This window comes from Acartia tonsa, chromosome 3, assembly GCF_053477335.1.
Source record: "Acartia tonsa isolate MP-2025a chromosome 3, ASM5347733v1, whole genome shotgun sequence".
Taxonomy (NCBI): Eukaryota; Metazoa; Arthropoda; class Copepoda; order Calanoida; family Acartiidae; genus Acartia; species Acartia tonsa.
The window spans coordinates 15,080,299-15,099,570 of NC_137262.1; the positions used below are offsets into that span (position 1 = coordinate 15,080,299).

At 30.2% G+C, this 19,272-nt stretch overlaps 3 protein-coding genes across 10 annotated transcripts in view; all 3 read right to left on the reverse strand.

The window, feature by feature from the left end:
- LOC145313425 (uncharacterized) overlaps positions 1-3,817 on the reverse strand; it is a 12,215-nt gene extending 8,398 nt beyond the window's left edge. For 2 of the 3 annotated variants that reach the window (XR_013877330.1, XM_080152837.1), the window contains exons 1-5: positions 3,582-3,817; positions 3,198-3,381; positions 3,015-3,068; positions 2,586-2,825; positions 239-316 (exon numbers count right to left, since the gene is read on the reverse strand). Coding sequence is in view for 1 of the 3 variants with exons in the window: in XM_080152837.1 (XP_080008963.1) it covers positions 239-316; positions 2,586-2,825; positions 3,015-3,068; positions 3,198-3,350 (525 nt within the window). In the remaining 2 variants the exon portion in view is untranslated. Of the gene's footprint in view, positions 1-238; positions 317-2,585; positions 2,826-3,014; positions 3,069-3,197; positions 3,398-3,581 lie in introns of those variants that run through there. The other variant, XR_013877331.1, reaches the window with a different exon arrangement.
- Coa8 (Cytochrome c oxidase assembly factor 8) lies at positions 3,607-5,866 on the reverse strand. Its single transcript, XM_080152850.1, has 5 exons — positions 5,754-5,866; positions 5,144-5,233; positions 4,941-5,022; positions 4,281-4,367; positions 3,607-3,960 (listed from the first exon to the last, which is right to left on the reverse strand). Exons 1-5 carry the CDS (start codon positions 5,835-5,837, stop codon positions 3,827-3,829), a joined length of 477 nt encoding a protein of 158 aa, XP_080008976.1. The 5' UTR covers positions 5,838-5,866; the 3' UTR covers positions 3,607-3,826.
- Positions 5,841-18,129, reverse strand: LOC145313426 (uncharacterized). Of its 6 annotated transcripts, none has more exons than XM_080152844.1 (18): positions 18,022-18,128; positions 17,716-17,782; positions 17,498-17,598; positions 17,121-17,226; positions 16,956-17,003; positions 16,570-16,659; positions 16,123-16,270; positions 15,809-16,023; positions 15,303-15,411; positions 14,752-14,888; positions 9,269-9,349; positions 8,866-8,910; positions 8,576-8,641; positions 8,112-8,225; positions 7,770-7,811; positions 7,424-7,478; positions 6,912-6,989; positions 5,841-6,441 (listed from the first exon to the last, which is right to left on the reverse strand). In XM_080152844.1, the coding sequence occupies exons 1-18, from the start codon at positions 18,116-18,118 to the stop codon at positions 6,406-6,408; spliced, it is 1,635 nt and encodes a 544-aa protein (XP_080008970.1). In that variant the 5' UTR covers positions 18,119-18,128; the 3' UTR covers positions 5,841-6,405. The 6 variants fall into 6 exon arrangements, with proteins under 6 accessions (XP_080008970.1, XP_080008968.1, XP_080008967.1 ...); XM_080152842.1 differs by having other exon boundaries at positions 6,900-6,989; XM_080152841.1 differs by lacking the exon at positions 5,841-6,441 and having other exon boundaries at positions 6,772-6,989; positions 17,716-17,773; positions 18,022-18,129.
- Positions 18,130-19,272: the final 1,143 nt, after the last annotated feature.

Here is a 19,272-nt window from a genome sequence, read left to right on the forward strand (position 1 = left end):
TACCACCTATCTCCCCTTTCCCCTGTGCTCCCTTTTTTGATTTAGTTGTTAAATCTAAGAAAGCAAAATTTAGGATCGGATGCCAGTTAGATCAATCCCTACCAAATTCGGATTGTCATCCCTGAATCAATAAATACAGCATATAAATCTATGCCAGAAATATCAAGAATTTAAGTACTTAGGTATTGTTCTTGAAAGAGAATTTGTAAGAAAGGGCTAAAAGCACTCAAAAGATTACCTGAGTTAACCTAATCATAGGATATGCTGCCTGTTGAATCCTTCTCATAGGACGAACAAACCCAGACGTTTTTCTAACCTGAATTAATATAAGTTTTTTTTTAAATTAAAGGGGACTATCCACGAACAAGAGCAAGTGATTCTAATCATCTTCCAGCATTGATCCATAGAATTTTTTTTTGTGAATATACTAGGTTTATGTTTAATATCTGTTTTATCGACTAAAAAGTTCGGTTTCACCCAGGAATAAGGTATAACCAACAAGGAAATTAATTCTAAAATTGATTTGGGGGGCAAAATAACGCAACCTTTATTAAATTGCCTTTTTCAGCTGTCGTTGGGGGGCAAAATTTGTATTTCACAATCGAGAAATTATAGGGTAATTGCGGCATTCTCATAATATTGAGCTTTATTTGTAAACAAAGAAAATATTGATTGCAGACAATAGTTTGTAGGAATAATAAAGAAGGACTGTCCACAAGCAGAAAAAAAAAATAAAAAAGATTTTAAGTTGAAATCATCATGATCAAAATTCTGACCTCTAACTATTAAGCTATTCCACACTTTTTTTTTGTGCTCCTTTAGTGGTGACTCTTTTAGTTTTCTTTCATATTTTTTGCCTCTCACAACGCTATATATGTACCCAAATTTAGAATATTTAGAGGCTAAAATTTTCAGAGGGCTTTGATCGCTATGCTGTCATATAAAATCTGTCTATAATCAAATAGAAAAAAAAGTTTTAGAAATATAGGTAAAGATTTTTATAATTCCTTTTTATTCATTTGGACACACCTTAAAAAATAAATATTCTAGTTTCAGAGATTTATTTTAATAGAAATAATAGATCTAGATGGTCAATCTGGCCTTTTAATCTGTCGAACTGTAAACTTTTTTGTTTATTTAAACAAATATATAGGATTCTTTCCATTTATAAGAACAACAAAAATGTTATGTCATACGCTTCACATTATACAAGGGAATAATTTTTTACATGATACACATACCTAAGCAAAGTGTTATCCTAAAAAATGTTACTTTTTACAGCAAACTAAATAAAAAAAATAACTGTCCTTTTGCACCAAAATATATACACTATCTAACCATTTATATGGCCTTGTTGTTTCTTTACTTTTTCCCTCTGTATATCTAATATAGAAAATCTTCGATATTAACAACCAATTAAAATCTAACACGCACATCACAATAATTGATATAATATATGTGGATATATTGACAGGAGAAAATTGTTGTCAATTTGGGTTTTTTTTAAATTTATTCTTTGGTGTACACTGTACATACAATAATAAATAAATCAAATAAATATCATGTCCATTTATATGTACAGTCAAATTTTATGGATATGGTTATTTTATATGAAAATTTCATCTTTCTTATAGTACTCATTTATTTGTCAGTTCGTTCATCCAGTATAGGGGAGGGGTTGGGTATAGGATGTTGATGGGGGTATCGTTGTTTTAGCCAGATGCAAGTATATTTTTATTAGAGTACATGCAAATCTGGTGCAATATCCATTTAATAATATATCAATTACCATAGTATGAATGTTTTAGTAATAACAATTGTATCTTCGAAAAAACAGGTTTTAAGCAAGTATGGTGAAATAGGGCTAAATAATTAATTTGCTTGTTGGTTATAGCTAGCTGGGTTTCACCATGGTTTTTATATAAAAAAAACTTTGAAATGTAAAGCAATTTTTAAAACAATATCATCAAATGCTTTGTTGAGTTTAAAGGACAAAATAAAATAACACTGCAGAAAAGCATCAAATGTTGTAAATTGCAAAAGTATATTAATTACCTAAACTGTTTACAAGTTACCAACCCTTTTTCTAAATATACATTTTTAATCACAATAATCTATTTTGTGTCAAAGCCTTTAAACAACAGTTTGAACTCATCAAAACATTCGATGATATTGCACCAAACAATGCTTAACATTTCAAAGTTTTTTCATATAAAACCATGGTGAAACCTAACTTTTTAGTCGATAAAGCAAATATTAAACATAAACCTAGTATATTTACTAAAAAAATACTATGTGTCAATGCTGGAAGATGCTTAGAATCACTTGCTCTTGTTCGTGGATAGTCCTCTTTTTACCTGATAATTTTATGCAGAATTATACAAAGTAGACGAAAAAATAGCAGACTCGCCTCTGCCTTATAAAACATATTTTTTTCTACAGAAAATTTTAATTTTTACCCTCCCCCTCCCCCCTAGAATAAAAAAAGGTTGTATGTCCTTACGACCAACCTACTTTATTTTTTGACTTTGTCAATTTTAACAAAAAGATTTACCCCATGTCTTTAAACAAACATATTGATTTACCTGTGTAAGATTGCAAAAGTTCATAATATACGGGCACCCAGGAAAAAACTTGGAAATATCAATAGTTTGCTCCTTCTTGGTCCACGCGTCCTCCAGAACCACCTGGACCTCCATGTCGTATGTGTGCCAGTCCCCTGGCTCCTCCCCGGACCACTCCCACTTGAACCCTCTGCCCGCCGGCGAGGTGTGTGGGTAAAATTCACGGCGCACTGTGTATTTAGCACCCGTTGACTCACAACACTAAATAAAAATAAACATTTTTAAAAAGTATTTAGGATTTTTGATGTATTTTTAACGTTGCTTGGTGCAATATTTGTTTACATAAAACAACTACAAAAGTTTTAATTTCAGGAAAAAACATGAAAACTTCTTTTAAAGAATAAAATAAATCAATATTAGTTTTTAAAATTCATTAGAATTGAGACATACCTGTTCAAAGGAGGTCATATTAATGTAAAAGTCTGCTAACAATGGTTCGGCATCCTAAAAATATAAAATATTAATAAAATCTGAATTTTGATTTAAGTTATACATATTCATGAAAGCAATTTTCTGTGTGTGAAAAATATAAGAAATAACATTTTCCTATGATACATAGAAATTAAGGGTTACCTTTAAATAAATTCTATTAAGTTTCTTATTATGAGCTCTCTCCAATAGCTGTGTAACTTCAGGACTATAGGGTCTCCATCTGTTTGGTCTGTTCTCCCACTCCCACACAACAACATAGTTGCCATTCGTGGATATAGCAGACATTGCGGTCATCTTGTTTCCTCTTGTAGATTTTCTTTATTTTCTGGCGGATTTTACAGCTTATAATTAAACAATAATTTTGATACCAAGAAGTGTTCTAAGGGAATTCTATCAGGTCATATTTTAAAAATATTTTTCAAATTTGAGCGACAGATAGAAATTAAAATGGTTTTCATAGACTAAAAAGATTAATTGTTATTCTACTACAAATAATTTTTCTAAAATATTTCAAATTATAAGCACCTATTCTAAATATTTATCTATTCACCATATTGTAATTTTTCTTATAAAAATTCTCTTGCAGAATAATCATTTAAATCTTTTCTAGGCTTTTTACAGCAAAATGTAACAGTCACAGTATCTACATTGTTTTTTTTATTATCTGAAAAGAAATATTTGTCTAAAATTTTTATAATAAATAATGTAAATATTTAACAATGAAATCAAATTATTTTTTAACAACACTTAATCAAAATAACCTATCCCTATCATCTATTTCTTAAGAAGTTTTGTAAATAAACTACAGTAGTTAGAAAGATAATCTTAAAATTTCTTTTCTGCCATTCTTTGTTATAGTGTAGATGGGCTCTCCATTGCTCGTTCATAAAGTTTGCATAGTACACTAAAAAAAATATAACAATTTATCGCATCGTATTATAGAAAGCATTCCGCAATGGTACACTGCAAAATATTAGTCATTGGGACCAACAAAACTAGTATTAATTTTAAGATTTGTATCTTATTATTCATCAAAAATGTTTATAATATTATACGAAACATGAATTTTCAGTATGATTCAGAACCTGTTCTATTAGCAAAAACATAATAAGAGGTCTTCTTTTTTTTTCTTTCCAAGAAATAAAATTTTCAATATAATACCTAGGTACTTTTTTATAAATTTTTTCTTTATAGAACTTTTATAAACTATAATAATAATTTTACCTGACATTTCTTCACTGCTTAAGGTTGTTTTATCTTTAACATTTGGATATTTTTCTGCCAAAAGATTTTGTATAAATTCTTCTCTTCCCTGTTTCCATTACAACTTAAGCTTTTCATATAATAAAACCTGTATAATAAAATAAGTAGGAGAGGAGGGAACTGGATAAAGGGAGTGGATGGGGGGGGATTGTTATTTTTGCCAACTGCAAGTTTCTCTTTATTAGAGGTAAATGCATGTTAATCTGGTGTAATAAATCCAATGATTGAATTAAACCTAATTTTTTCTTGCATTGTACGAACGCAATAGTCAGGTCATTTTCAGATATTCTCATGTGAAAAATTAATTTTGTTAATGGAACAATATCCTACAATATAATGTACCAAATGTTTTTTTTAAGCTAAGGATCTAGAAAATTGCTTGTCCACAATGGCTGAATCTAGTTTTCAATAAATTCTGAATGTTTAAGTTCTCTTAAGGGAAGTTTCAAATAGGTACCGGAATAGTTTTAGTCTATTTTATTTTAAGATTTAAGCATTAAGATGATTTTAGGTCATTTTTCTGCCCACTTATTACTACTTGAAATGCATAGCCTCTGGATGCTAAGGTCGTATACGCTAGTATACGTATTATATATTACACATTATAAGAAAAGCCCAATTCCTTTTTGAATTTAATATTGTGATCTCTCCAAAACTCTTGATTAAAATTCTGTGTTTCTTGTTTTAACAAACGTAATTTAACCTAAAGCAATAAGTTACAAATAACTAAATTATTATACATACAAAAATATAATACTTAATTATTATATTCCCTATAAACAGACAGAAAGACTTGAAAGTTTTTTTTTTAAATTACAGATCACCTCATTTTTTGTTTCATTATGTTTTCTGGCAAAAATCCAGGGTCTCAGGTTAGTAATTGGATCTGGTTGACCAACTTTCTCTTCAACTATCTAGAATTAAATATAGATAGATAAAAATACATTAAAACCTAGAGAGTTTCGTTCTAAAGGGGACTATGTATGAACGAGAGCAAATGGTTGATAACTTGGTTTATGTTATATAGGGCTAAAGGATTGATAAAACTTGAGGTCTACCATGGTCTTAACACAGAAAAATTTGAAAATATATAGCGAGTTGAGATTGTAAACCATCAGTAGGTATACTTTTTCGATATTTAGCAAAAAGGGTGATAAATTGTAATAATTTTAACAGTTTGATTAATGTACTTTTGTATTATACAGCAGTTTATGACGTTTGTCCTGTTTATATTCAATTTTGCACTTTGAACTCAAGAAAGCATTTGATGGCATTTCTTCAAAATAACTTAACACATTCGAAGTTGTTTCCTTATAAAACTATGGTTACACTTTTTTTAGTTGATATAACTATATTAAACAAGAACCTAGTATAATCACAAAAAAATACTTAAAATCCCTACTGAAAGGTGCTTAATATCACTTGCTTAATCACCTCTTTATTTGCTTGAAGTAGACTTCTTATCCACACCCTTGGTATGTCAGACTTAGTACGCCGTAACAATAATTTTATCAGCATTATTTTTCTGAAAAAAAATAATATATAAAACAGTTACCATATCACATAATAATGGTACAAAATCCTACCTAGGTATATATTTTGACTAAGATCGTTGTATGGTAAAAGTTATGGTAATTTTTACTTCTGAATAACAAGAAAATTTGCATATTTTTGTTTCTGACTCGAATTTTTAAGCTGCTGAATTAAATTTTGAGTATTTTGGGCGCCAAAGTAATCAAACTTTAAATCTAATAATAAAATCTATCTTCAAATATAAAAATTTAAAATCTATCTAAAAAAAAACTTTGCTGTTATGTGTAAAGTTAAACCCTGGTTATTATAATCACATCATTACTTTTAGACTTTCAAATGAAAAACAACATAATTTACAAATAAAAAAAATCTGTAAAACTTCAATTCAAAACAAAGAGATTTTACTGTTGAGGGAGAAAAATGCATTAACAAAATGCAAATTTCTCTTGCAGTTTTGGTAGGTATTGAATCACATAGAAAACATCTTGCAAAAATATAATTGGATCTCAAAACGGAAACTTTTATATGTATAAATATCTTTTCATTTATATATTCAAATATTCATCAAGTCCCAGAGGTCATGTAAATCCTGCAGGTCCAGGAAATCCTGTGTGTCTAGGGAGTATTTCATGGACAGTATCATCTACCAATTGGGATGGCTATGGTAAGGAAATGATCGATCATCCAATTTCATCATCAGACCTTAGCCATCACCTTTTCAGAATTTTCAAAGAATTACAATAATACCTAGGTATTATAATAAAAAACAGTGATTTTTAATGAGAGGGGACAAGAATCTAAATAAATAGCATTTAATAGAACAAAGGTGAACTCTTAAAAACTGATTTTAGTGAGGCAAAAGTTTTTAAAGAATTTTTTAAGTCAAACTTTCATATCATTAAATTCAAAGTTAAATGGAATAGGTATAATTTTTATCTTGGTCTAATAAGGCCTGTTCAGTGTTCTATCAGCTTTAAAAAATTCTTTTATTTAGTTTTAGTTAAAACTGCGACGTGACAAAACAGAGCCCCTGCTCGAAATATTGACCATAAAGTTTACATGATCCATATAGTCAAGATGGTCGTAATAGTCAAGGTCAAGGTCGTCTTGAAAGTCTTGAATGTCATCCGTGTCCATCTTAAAGTCGGTTAGGATTCTAATAACTTTTTATTTACAAACAAAATAAAAGTATTTTTTTAAATGATCAAAACAGTAACTTGATTATAATATAAGAATAGTGCAATTTGATGAAAATTAGGTAATTTTAAAATAAGTTAATTGTTTTAAGAAAAGTAAGTCATTTGTCTTTTTATGTCCTCAATCAAATGAGTACAAAATGTTTTCAGATTGTGATCTATTGCCGGCCTTCGCTAGAAAGCAACCGATTATAATGTTATTCAAGCTTAATTTTTAGGTATGATTTTATTCTTCTTAATCTGATTAATAAAGTTCTAATATAAGTACGTTAATAACATAAAATTCGGCAACTTTCAGATAAGGCTTAATTTATAAAAAAACATCCCTTAAATATTGGCTTAATGAAAATTGAAATTAATATCAGAATCTGAGTCCTCTGAGCTGCTATCTACATCAGACAAAGAGGTTGGGCTCGACACACTTCTGCTGCTGAATATACACACAAAATTAAATCTTTTCAAATCCAAACCATTCATTTCCTCACAAATATAGTACCTAACTAGCTTTTAAAATAACAACGGTATCCTATACATACAAGTAAAGGATTACTGAATGTTTATTTGTCTGCGAGAATTTCTGTATTGTACATACTTCTGCGTAAATAATGTAATGTATGGGTAAGTCTAGAGTAGTCATATTACAAATTCTATGATTTATAATGGAAAAAAATTATAAGATTATTTTTTATGAATGTATGCATAAAATTATGTGTGCATTTGCCTGGCAGAAGAACTGCTGGATTCACTATCACTGCTCCTTATTCTGCACAAAATATGCATTTAATACCTTAAACTTACTTTGTAAGTCATTACAGGTGGCTAAATACTACTTGGAATTCCCTGCTAAAGGGGAGGGGGATATTGTGTAGGGGAATGGAGGATTATAAATGTTCTGAAAGTATCAGCTGAGCGTAGCTCAACTTATATTTTCAGTACATTTCTTAGCTACTTTAGGTAGGTATTGATTTATCCATATTCCCCTTCTTGGTGTCTCAAACACCTCCCACCTTTTAAAAGAAAATCTAGCTCATGAGTGATTTGGTGATTTAATGCATTATTTTGCCTTCTTGATCTTTCTCTGTTGGGATTGAGACGGGACACGCTGAAATCTGAATCTGTAGAATCGTAGGAGGACGGATCAGAATCCAACAACCTGTTCAAATGACGCCTGTAGTCACTAAAAACAAACATGCATAAATTACAAGAGTTTAATTCAAGTTTTAATATTTTGAAAACTACATAGTATTTTTTTAAAATTTATATGCTTTATAAATGCTACTATATCATAGAATGGGGAAAAAAAATTAGTTCACCAATTAAAGTTTAAAAGCATAAAGTGCAACTACCCCTTTAATTGGAGCACACTTTTAAAACATGCCATTGGAAAATGATAATTTTTTCATGTTTTGTTTATAATGAAAAGTAAATGGTATTTGGTCAATATAATTGAATCAATAAATTAAGGAATTTTAACTAACTTATGGCAAAACAAGTTTAGGGGGAAGATTCATTGTTCGAAATACTTACGGAAAGCTTGGTTGATCATCTTGTTCTATATCCACAATATCCGAGATCTCGGTGTCAGAAAAATATCTAAAATTATCAAAGTTAATTGGCCAAAAATATTGGTCGAATATACTCCAAATTTTCAGCATGACTATGGCTCCGATTCTTTTACCCAGGATTAGAACCGGTTCTGAGTCATGCTGAAAATCCATGTTTCATATCGAAACAGAAAATCCAAAAAAAAAAATTTGTTCTGTCCTAGAATAATGAACACCAACAGGATTACTTTTCTACTTCAAAATAGATAATACCTGACAATCTCATCTGAAACATCTGAATCCAGGTCAGAGTTAAACCTAAAATATAACAAAATATCAGATTTAAATCTTACAATCTTTCAGTAAAATTGCAAGCCACATTTCTCTAATTATAAAGGTTCCAATAGATCAAAATTAAGATAACTTATGTAATACTACATAACAAAACTGATGAGGCCAGGAAAATAGTCTAAAACAACCTTAATACATATATTAAGCTTCCATGAAGAGTACAATCCATTCAGCTTAGCAATTTCCGAGAAATTAAGTTTTACAAAAAAAAAACCTTACTATTTTGTTACCTATAGGATATCAAGAATTATCAACCTTTTTTTAGACATTACATTTGGTCTGACAAAAAAGATTACCACAGAGTAGGTATGCTTAAATAAAATACCTTATCTCTAGAGTTGTATCACTATCATCGTCCGATTCACTTCCACTGTCCAGGGCTGGAATACGCCTGGACAAAGCAGCCCTAAAATTTTCATTTCAAAATATATTTAATGATCAATTTTCATAAGTTCAAATGTGTAGTTAATAAAAATGTCCAGATATGAATCATCAAAAGATTTTTTGAACCGTATAGGCTAAAAAGTGTTGATTTTTATCAAAACTAATGAATCTTTTGAAATTTTTGGAAAAAAATAATTTTTACTATGTGCGCCTATAGCTTAAAGTTTTTTTAAAAACTTAATTTTTCATAAAAAACCTAATAACACAGTAATAAAAAAAGAAATTTACTTACCACTAAATTTTAAACCAATATTTAGGTTCATATTGACTTCCTTAGAAAAAATTATCATGATATATAGCTTTTTACTATGTGCGCAAATCTCTATAAGTTTAAGGTCTGTTTTTCAGCTCAGCAATCAATCAATAACTTTTTTTGCCAGTTTCTGGCGCACATGCTTCTGATAGAGGTAGAGCCTAGATTTTTTTAGTGTGTTGTCTACTAACCTAAAGAATTAGATTTAGATATAGTGTATTTTGATTTTCATTCAGAGGGGGGGGGGGGGTACCCCTACCCACTCTGTTATAATTCTATAGAAAACTGTAAGCTACATGTAGATTGGGCTTGCGTATACTACTAATAACACTATTTTGATTTATAGGTTTAGTTGTAGTAACTGCTATAAATAGCCAAAAACGGCTGATAACAGCTATCAACAGCCTGAAGTATATTTGCAGATATAGCTTGTGACGTATCTAGGGATAGGTTTTTATGGGTACTGAGATAAAAAATTCTAATAAAAATAGTGAAAGCCCATCCAATTTGACAGATCAGCTTTCAGCTTTTTTGGCACTATTTAAGGATATTCTAATATTTCAGTAGAATCAAACGTAATTAACATTTAAACTGTATTCCAATTGACATGCTATTAACATTTTTTCAATTTCTAGATTAGTTTGTTTAATAGCTGAAAACGTCTGAGAACAGCTATCAACAGCCAAATGTATATGTTGCAGATATGGATTGTGACGTGTCTAGGGATAGGTTTTCCTGGGTGCTAAGCTCAAAAATACTTTTAAAAAAAGTGAGGACCCATCAATATGACAGCTGGGTAACGGCCGCAGCTAATTGGTTAGCCATTTTTTATGACTCAGTAGAATTAAGCTTCTTCAATTTCTAGGCTTAGTTGTTGAACTACTGAAAAGCAAGAACTGAAAGAATAAATTAAAGATATGACTTGTTACATGTCTAGAAGCAGGTTTTCATGGTGGCATTGCTCAAATATACCACATACCTAAAATAGTGGGAGCCCATCCATATGGCAGCTGGTTAAATGCCAAAGCTCAGCTGTTTCTTAACTTAATTCCATTTGACAGCTGCCTTATTTATGGGCCCCCCTTATATTTGTTAGTATTTTTTAGCTCTCCATCCAGGAAAAAACCTACTTCTAGACATGTCATAAGCCCTATCTGCAAATATACCATTGGCTGTTCTCAGCAATTTTTGGCTGTTTAAAAAAAATTATTAACAACATGTCAAATGGAATAAAGGTTAAATTTTAATTTAAAAAATGTTTGTATATCTTCCAAGAAAAGCTTACAGCTGAGCTGCGGCAGTTACCCAGCTGCCATATGGATGGGCCCAATAGTTTTTTTGTAGTATTTTAAAGCTCAAGCACCCGTGAAAACCTACCCCCTAGACACGTAACAAGCCATATCTGCAACATATACTTTTGGCTGTTGACAGCTGATCACAGCCGTTTTGGACTGTTTATAGCTTGAATAATAGCAACAGCCAGCTGAGCTGCAGTCGTTACCCAGCTTCTATATGGATTAGCACCATTTATTTTTGTTAGTATTTTTGAGCTAAGCACCCATAAAACATACCACTAGACACGTCACAAGCCATATCTGCAACAAATACTTCTGACTGTTGATAGCTGTTCTAAGCCGTTTAGGGTTGTTTATAGCTGTTACAACAACTAAATATATAAATCAAAATAGTGTTATTAGTAATATAAGCAAGGAAATGAAGTTTAATGTTAATTGAAGAAGTTTAATTCCACAGAAATATTCAATGTAAGGATATCCTCAAATAATTTCAAAAAATGGCTAACAGCTCAGCTGCGGCTGTTACCCAGCTGCCATATGGATTGGCTCTCGCTTTATTTGTTAGTATTTTTGAGCTCAGCACCCAAGAAAACCTACCCCTAGACATGTCACAAGCCCTATCTGGATATCCTCAAATAATATCAAAAAATGGCTAACAGCTCAGCTGCGGCTGTTGCCCAGCTGCCATATGGATGAACCCTCACTGTTTTTAGTTGTATTTTTGAGCTCAGCACCCATGAAAACCTACTCCTAGACACGTCACAAGCCCTATCTACATTAAGAGATATAAGTTTTCCGGAATTTTAATGTAGGGAGTAGATTTGAAATCTGCATCAAATTTTAAGGATTTTTTATAAAATTCGTTTTTTGTAAAATTCTTTATCTAAAAGCGGAAATACATTTTAAGTTAATTAATTTTGACCAATAGGATAGGTGGATTTTAAACTACGTGCGCTCTAATTGGTTAAATGATGTACGACATCCAATCAGAGCGCAGATTTTTTAAATCCACCAATCACGGATGCCAAAATTAATTAACTTAATTTGTATTTCCGCTTTTAGATAAAGAATTATACAAAAAAAGAATTTTATAAAAAATCCTTAAAATTTGATGCAGATTTCAAATCTACTCCCTACATTAAAATTCCGGAAAACTTATATCTCTTAATCTACATGTAGCTTACAGTTTTCTATAGAATTATAACAGAGTGGGTAGGGGTACCCCTCCCCCCCCCCCCTCTGAATGAAAATCAAAATACACTATATCTAAAACTTATTCTTTAGGTTAGTAGACAACACACTAAAAAAATCTAGGCTCTACCTCTATCAGAAGCATGTGCGCCAGGAACTGGCAAAAAAAAGTGATTGATTGATTGCTGAGCTGAAAAACAGACCTTAAACTTATAGAGATTTGCGCACATAGTAAAAAGCTATATATCATGATAATTTTTTCTAAGGAAGTCAATATGAACCTAAATATTGGTTTGAAATTTAGTGGTAAGTAAATTTCTTTTTTTATTACTGTGTTATTAGGTTTTTTATGAAAAATTAAGTTTTTTTAAAAACTTTAAGCTATAGGCGCACATAGTAAAAATTATTTTTTTTCAAAAATTTCAAAAGATTCATTAGTTTTGATCAGGGACAAGGGAAGGCTATTCTGGCAAACAATGCTTTAGAGCTGATTTCATAGATTTCCAGTTTAAACTAGATGATGAGATTAAGCAACTTTTGGCAGAATTTGACAAGAATCTAAAGCATTATTTTGTCAGTTTTTGCTTAATTTACTATAAGCCATTCAAAAATGATTTTCAGAGATTAGTGCTATGTTTATTTTTGAGATAAATGAACAGAGAGTAAGCTTTTTACTTTATTTAGATATTTTATCTAAATCATAGACTACTCGTAAATTATAGGTTAAATAGTGAATATATTTTATTGAAAATCCAAACAGTGGATAGCTGTAATACTTTGAAACATATTTCAGATTGTTTAAACATTTATCCCATCTAAAAATTAAAAAGAAAAAAAGTTTTTGCGACACCTAGCAATAAAGTTTTGAACTATATAACTATGCTTTTCCAAATCAAACATTTTATAATTTTTGTTGTGGTTTAATTTTGTATTTCTCGACAACATCTTGCCCCTAATTGCGAAACAAGTTGGAAGGAAGTTTACAGAATTTAAAATATGGGTAATTTCTCCCAAAGTGCCTAGTGGAGCACAGAATCCTCCTTTCCTACCATTAATTTTAAAACAAACTGTAAACGATCAAAGGGGCGGGAGTGCTTTAGGTATAGCATTAAGGAAACCAGCAGATATAATTTAAATATGGGGGGGGGGGAATCAGTGCTTCATAGGCAACTTTGTTGTAAGGCACCAATATATGTTTTTTTATGTTTATTTTAAATTAAGTTGATCGTCAAATAGATTTAGTATTGTATGATTTATGGTTATTATTTTTTAAAAGCAAAGCTTTTCCATGATTAGGGTCGGTCCGTGCGTCCATTGTACGTCCATCCGTTACAGTTAGCTTTGTTTGTTAATTTAAAAAGGTTAGAATTGTCCTATCGATTTCAAGCTTTACATGCTAATTCCCATAGCAGTTAGGTATGATTTAAAAAGAGCAGCAACTCTATAATCGTTACTAGAAAGTCCGTATGTTCATTTAAAACAAGCTGATTTTTTACTTTTTTTACAACAAATTTTTGTATGTTAAAATTATCCTAGTCATCTAATTTTTTGAATTCTGATTCGTATTACAACAAAATACATAAGCAAAGCATCTCTAAAATCAAGTCCTAAAAACGTCAGTATGTTCTAAAACCGTAACATGTATTTAATCAGTTTTTCAACAAATTTACTTACAATTTTGTAAAGACATATGCATTAATATTCAGTTTATTCAGTTCTGACACTGTTAATGTCCATTTGTCTTTCCATTTCAGAGCTTCGCTTTTATGAATGTTGTCATCCTTGTTTTAATAAGAAATGAACAATGAATTTTATTTTTAACTTTAAAGATGTTTTTAGTTATTGAATCAATTTGAAACTTATGCCTAAACTTGCTCTAAGGGGTTAATTGTGGTGTTTAAAAATGAGTCGAAGTAAAAATTTGTCAAAATATTTTGTTTTTTTGTCTTTAAACAGTTATAAATTTTATGGATAAGAAAAAAATTTAAAGATTTTAATTTTAGGAAATATTTAAAAATATTTTTTAAATCTCCCTACATCTGACTTGTTTAGTAAGATGTTTTTATGAATCCGTCTGCTATTTTATTATTTAATAGTGTACACTATTCTCATGAGGTTTAGTGAATTACCCTTATGAATACCCTTTTGTATTATACTAAGAGCCCTTTTTTGTAATAGTTGCACCATTCATAACATTACATACTTGGTGAGGTTTCGTGATAAATTGGCATGAATCTAATAGAATTGTTTGTCAGACAGACATTCCCTTGTCCCTGGTTTTGATAAAATCCACACTTTTTAGCCTATACGGTTCAAAAAATCTTTTGATGATTCATATCTGGACATTTTTAGTAGTTAAGGTACCAGCTTAAAGATTTAAGAGATAGTTCGTTTAAATATTTTGCTTTTTATAAATCAAAGTTCATACTTCTTCCCTTTTACTTTTAGTTCAAAAATATCATTCAACAAAACCTATTTGTTACGTAGGTAGGTTAATAGTATTAACTCAATAAGAAATCAATTTTTTCCATATGATAATAACTTATCTTATTATCTTTTTCAATAATCTTGCTCACCTTATTACTTTTGAAATATATAAAATTATGAATTATTTATAATCCTTACATGTTAAAATCTGTCCTTCTGGCCGCTTCTAACTCTTTCTTGAGCTTGGCTCTCTCCTCCTTGAGAACACCTCTGGTCTGCCTGGCTCCCTCGCCAACAAACTGTTCATATACCTTGTCAGCATACTCGTCGAGAATCTAAACAGATGAATAAATAGAGATTTTTGGGTAAATCAAAATATTACCTACCAAGATATCAAATCTTTTGATTTGATTTTAAAATATTTTACCTACCCCACAACCAAATTCTTTTTTTTTGACATGAGGGGAGTAACTATAGTGAATATTTCTTGCCAGCTAGGAATTGAGATTATGGTACCTACCAGAAATAGCCTTAAACCGATAACTTTCGTGTAAAGGATTTTGGATTAAAGATGGAAATCCTATTCGGCTTCGAATTAATCCGCATTTTTTCACAAAATGTTAAAATCCAGATTTTCTATACAGATTTATCTCTAATCCAAATAGGATTAATTTGACGATTTTTACTTGATATCACAATCAACATCTAAAGTAAAAAATGCATAGGTAGTCCAAAAAAAGTCTATGTACCTTGACTGGATTGATTGATTTGATTGTAGTTCTACACACTGGACAATTATTCTTCTTACGTTTCCACTCATGAATACAATGATCACAGAAGGAGTGTCCACAATTTATGCTAAAACATAAAAATTTAAATAAAATCTTGTGGAGCAATCGATTAATGTAATGCTTTAACAGAGTTAAAATTGTAATTACAAGCTTCAAGAACAAATTATGCAAAGATGAAGATCTTAACGATCTTTCCAGACGGACAACTAAGAATATGTTCATGATATAATTAATCGGCAGTATAGAGACAGTAATTGAAGAAAGACAACTGCCGTACTCAAGACATGATTCAAGTAATAATGTGTTAGCTACAGTTATAAATGAGATTATGAAAACTAATGTAATATCATTCATCTGATGTGAGAAAATGGAACTCACACAGGTGGTTGTATCCCATTCCTACAAGATAATACTTTAGTCAACACTTCAAAAGACCAGTTGTGCTGTAAAAAAAAATGTTTTACCTAACAGCCTCGACAATCAGCTCTGAACAGATAACACATTGCAGCTGAGTTTCTGCCAGTTCTCTAAAGTTATCCATCATGTCCTGGAACAGGTTGGGTTCACCAGTAGTACCTCCAGCAGGCTGAACCAGGCCACTGGGTCCAGGTACACAGCTGGCATCCGTATTCGTCTTCTTTTTGCTCTCAAGCTCGAGACGTGCAATACGGGCAGATAACTAAACAAAAATATCAATCAAAACTTAACATTAAAAATAAAAGCTTAATATTTATAAGAAAAATATGATATTGTAAAATAAGTGTGTTCATATAGGTACCTTGTTATTTTCAGTCTCTGCTTCAGTTAGTTTAGTTCTGTAGGATTCCATCTTCTTTTTAAACTTCTTAGAGGAAGTCTCTAGCTGCTCTTTATCACGTTGTAATCTTTCTGAAGTTCGCTTTAACTTGTCTTTCTCTTTCTTGGTTCTGAAAAGAAATGATGTTAATCTTTTAGAGAAAAATAAACCTTAGGTACTAGTATTTACATAACTAACTTTTTTTCCTGGTAGACAAGTCGTTTGATTGATGTCATACAGGAGCATTTTCAGGTTTTAGCCAGGAATAAGGTATAACCAACAAGCAAAATAAATCTAAAATCATATTTGGGGGACAGATGTAAAGTAGTCAATTCTTCTATGAGTTGACCCCCAACGACAGCTGAAAACACGTATCGGTTTCTTGATTTTTTTCGAATTAACTTCGTTGTTGGTATAAGCAAATCTTACTTGGCAAGTTGTTTTGTTTGTTCATCAAGCTTTTCTTTTACTTGGTTAAGTTCATCTTTCTTGTCGGTTAACTTAGCCTCCATTTTTGACCTAAACAAAGTTTTTGATATTCATGTGGTAACATTGTTAAAAGAAATGATTAATAAAGCATCTTAAATAGCGCAATTACATAAGAATCAAGGTATTTTCGTACCTTAGTCAATTTAAACACTTAAGAATGGATTGCGGCATTCCCCGATTTTTTAGTTCAATTTTAACTGTAGTAGCTTTAACTGTAGAACTTAAATCTTCATAATTATCTAAAATGTTGTTTGCTTGTTTTTTCCTTCACTTCTTAAGAACATTTAGGTCATATATAACCAATTTTTCAAAATATGAAAACTGACCTTTCTTGCTCAATCTTTTTCACTTTCTGTTTTAAATCAGTGATAATTCTAAAACAAATAGAAGAATATAAATGGGTAATGGTATAAATCAAACGATTATATGAATAATATTATTTAAGAAATTGAAATGAATTTTCTAAATAATAACCATTAATTTAGGCCTACCTGGCTGAATCATGGTGTTTATCTGACTTTCTGTTTGAATCTTTCCTGTTTCTGTCTCGCTGGTCTCTGCTCCCACCAACTTCTTGTTGTCCAGAGGTACTTGCACCTTCAAAATTAAAGTAATAGATAGGGCGGCAATTTCCCTTCGTCTGCCTAGTCGACCTCCAGAAACCTCCATTCCCATGTTTTAAATTGATTGAAAATAATAAAGGGGTAGTTTTTCGTTATCTTATATTTTACGTTAGGCCAGGTTAGGCTATATTGGGTATTGGGTAACTCTCTACAGGGTTTGTGGCTACCCTTTTTTCCAATTATGCATTGGCTATTCATTGGTATATCGTAGAGAAACTATCCTAATCTAATAGGAAAAAAATTACCTGTCATACCTCTGTTACTCGAGGCCTGGGCATCACCATTGCTCTGTTTACTACTGGAGCTTCCTGAAGCACCACCGTGCTTTAATTTTCTAATAAACGGGTTTCCTGATTTTACAAACAAGGATCATTTTCAATTTTTCATTAACCAAACTATTTTGAGAAATAACTAGAACAAAAATGATAAAATAAATTCATTAAGTTTAAAAAACAATCCATATTTTCCTGAAGTTGAAATTCTACTTGGAATTGATTCTTTGCTTGTGCGTCTTGATCCTGCTACAGGAACTAAACATTAATGTACATATACAAATAACTAGATAATGAAAATTTTTATTTACTCAAATTTTCCTTCAGTAACATTTACTTTTCATGTAGACTAGATTCAAATCACATAAAAGAAAAGATTTTATTATTCCATACCTAAAAAATATGGATATTTTTTATATTAACCCCAAATATATAGACCTTTGGTGATCAAACAGCAAAAAATAATGAGTTTTGACTGTTTTAATTAATATGTATACCTGAATTTAAATCTGGAATCATATCGTCCTCAGAAGTGGCAGGGTGTGTCCTCTTACGACCATGTACTGCCAATTTACGTTTCTTTGATGATGGCATTTTATCACTGAAAAAATACGAGCTATGTTAATGAATATTGCGCAATTCTAGTAAATTTTAATTAAACAGATATTTCTTTTTTGTACAATGCAATATATACAGAAAGTGTGCTGCCAGCCGAAGTGATTTTTTTGTATATAATCAGTTGGTTAAACTAGTAAATGTTAGAACTTAGTTAAGAACCATAAACACACAAACAAATAGATAAAATAATAATTAAGCATTTAGATATTTTCGCGGGGTTCTTCATTACTAGAAAATTAATGTCTGGTTTTTTTTTTATAGAATTAGGGAATAATAGTTCACTTCTAAATACAATAATATCTAGCTAAAACTAATCAAAATAAGTAGGCAACGCTGAAAAATTTAACTTTAATAATATTAACCCTTTCTTTAAAAATGTCGGTTTATATAAAAATGATATTTAACTTTCCACATGAAAAGGCACGCAAAATCAATATTCTTTAAAAAATGCAAAATTTTAAAACATATATTTGACATAATTCAAAATTTGAAAATAGTTTAATTTTAACTCTTTCATCTCATATTTCAATAACTAAACAAAGGTAAAAACAATTCTTGAAACAGATGTGCCATGTACTTCAAATATATCAATGACGTTATGTTTTTTTTTTTTTCAATTAATTGTTATATAAAAAATGTAAAGATTATCATTTTCTTATTGAGAGAATGTATAAAAAAAACAATGAAAAGTCTTTTTTTATTTTCCATTGAAAACATTTAGTTAAAAATAAGTTTGAACGAAATTAAATGTGCGTAAATAAGTAGTTTATGCGACTACTCTGCTATGCATCGTTGCCGCATACTATGTTAAAAAAATAAATGTCGTCATTCAAAGAAAGCAAGTAAGGTTTTGTGCGATTAATTTAAATTAAAAGAACAAATAAAATAAATAAAAAAATATACATGAAAGACTTCAATATGATATATCATAAAAGAAAATATGACACTTAAAATTTCATAATTTTTTATTCAATTCTAACATGATTGCCTAATTTATTAAACTTCGCCTTTTTTATGTTGCTATTCTATTTTTAGATGGTGTAGAATTTTGTATTCTTACATTATAAATACATTATATCATAAATTTTCTCTTTATTTACAGATAATATTTGTTGTAAAATCAATACATG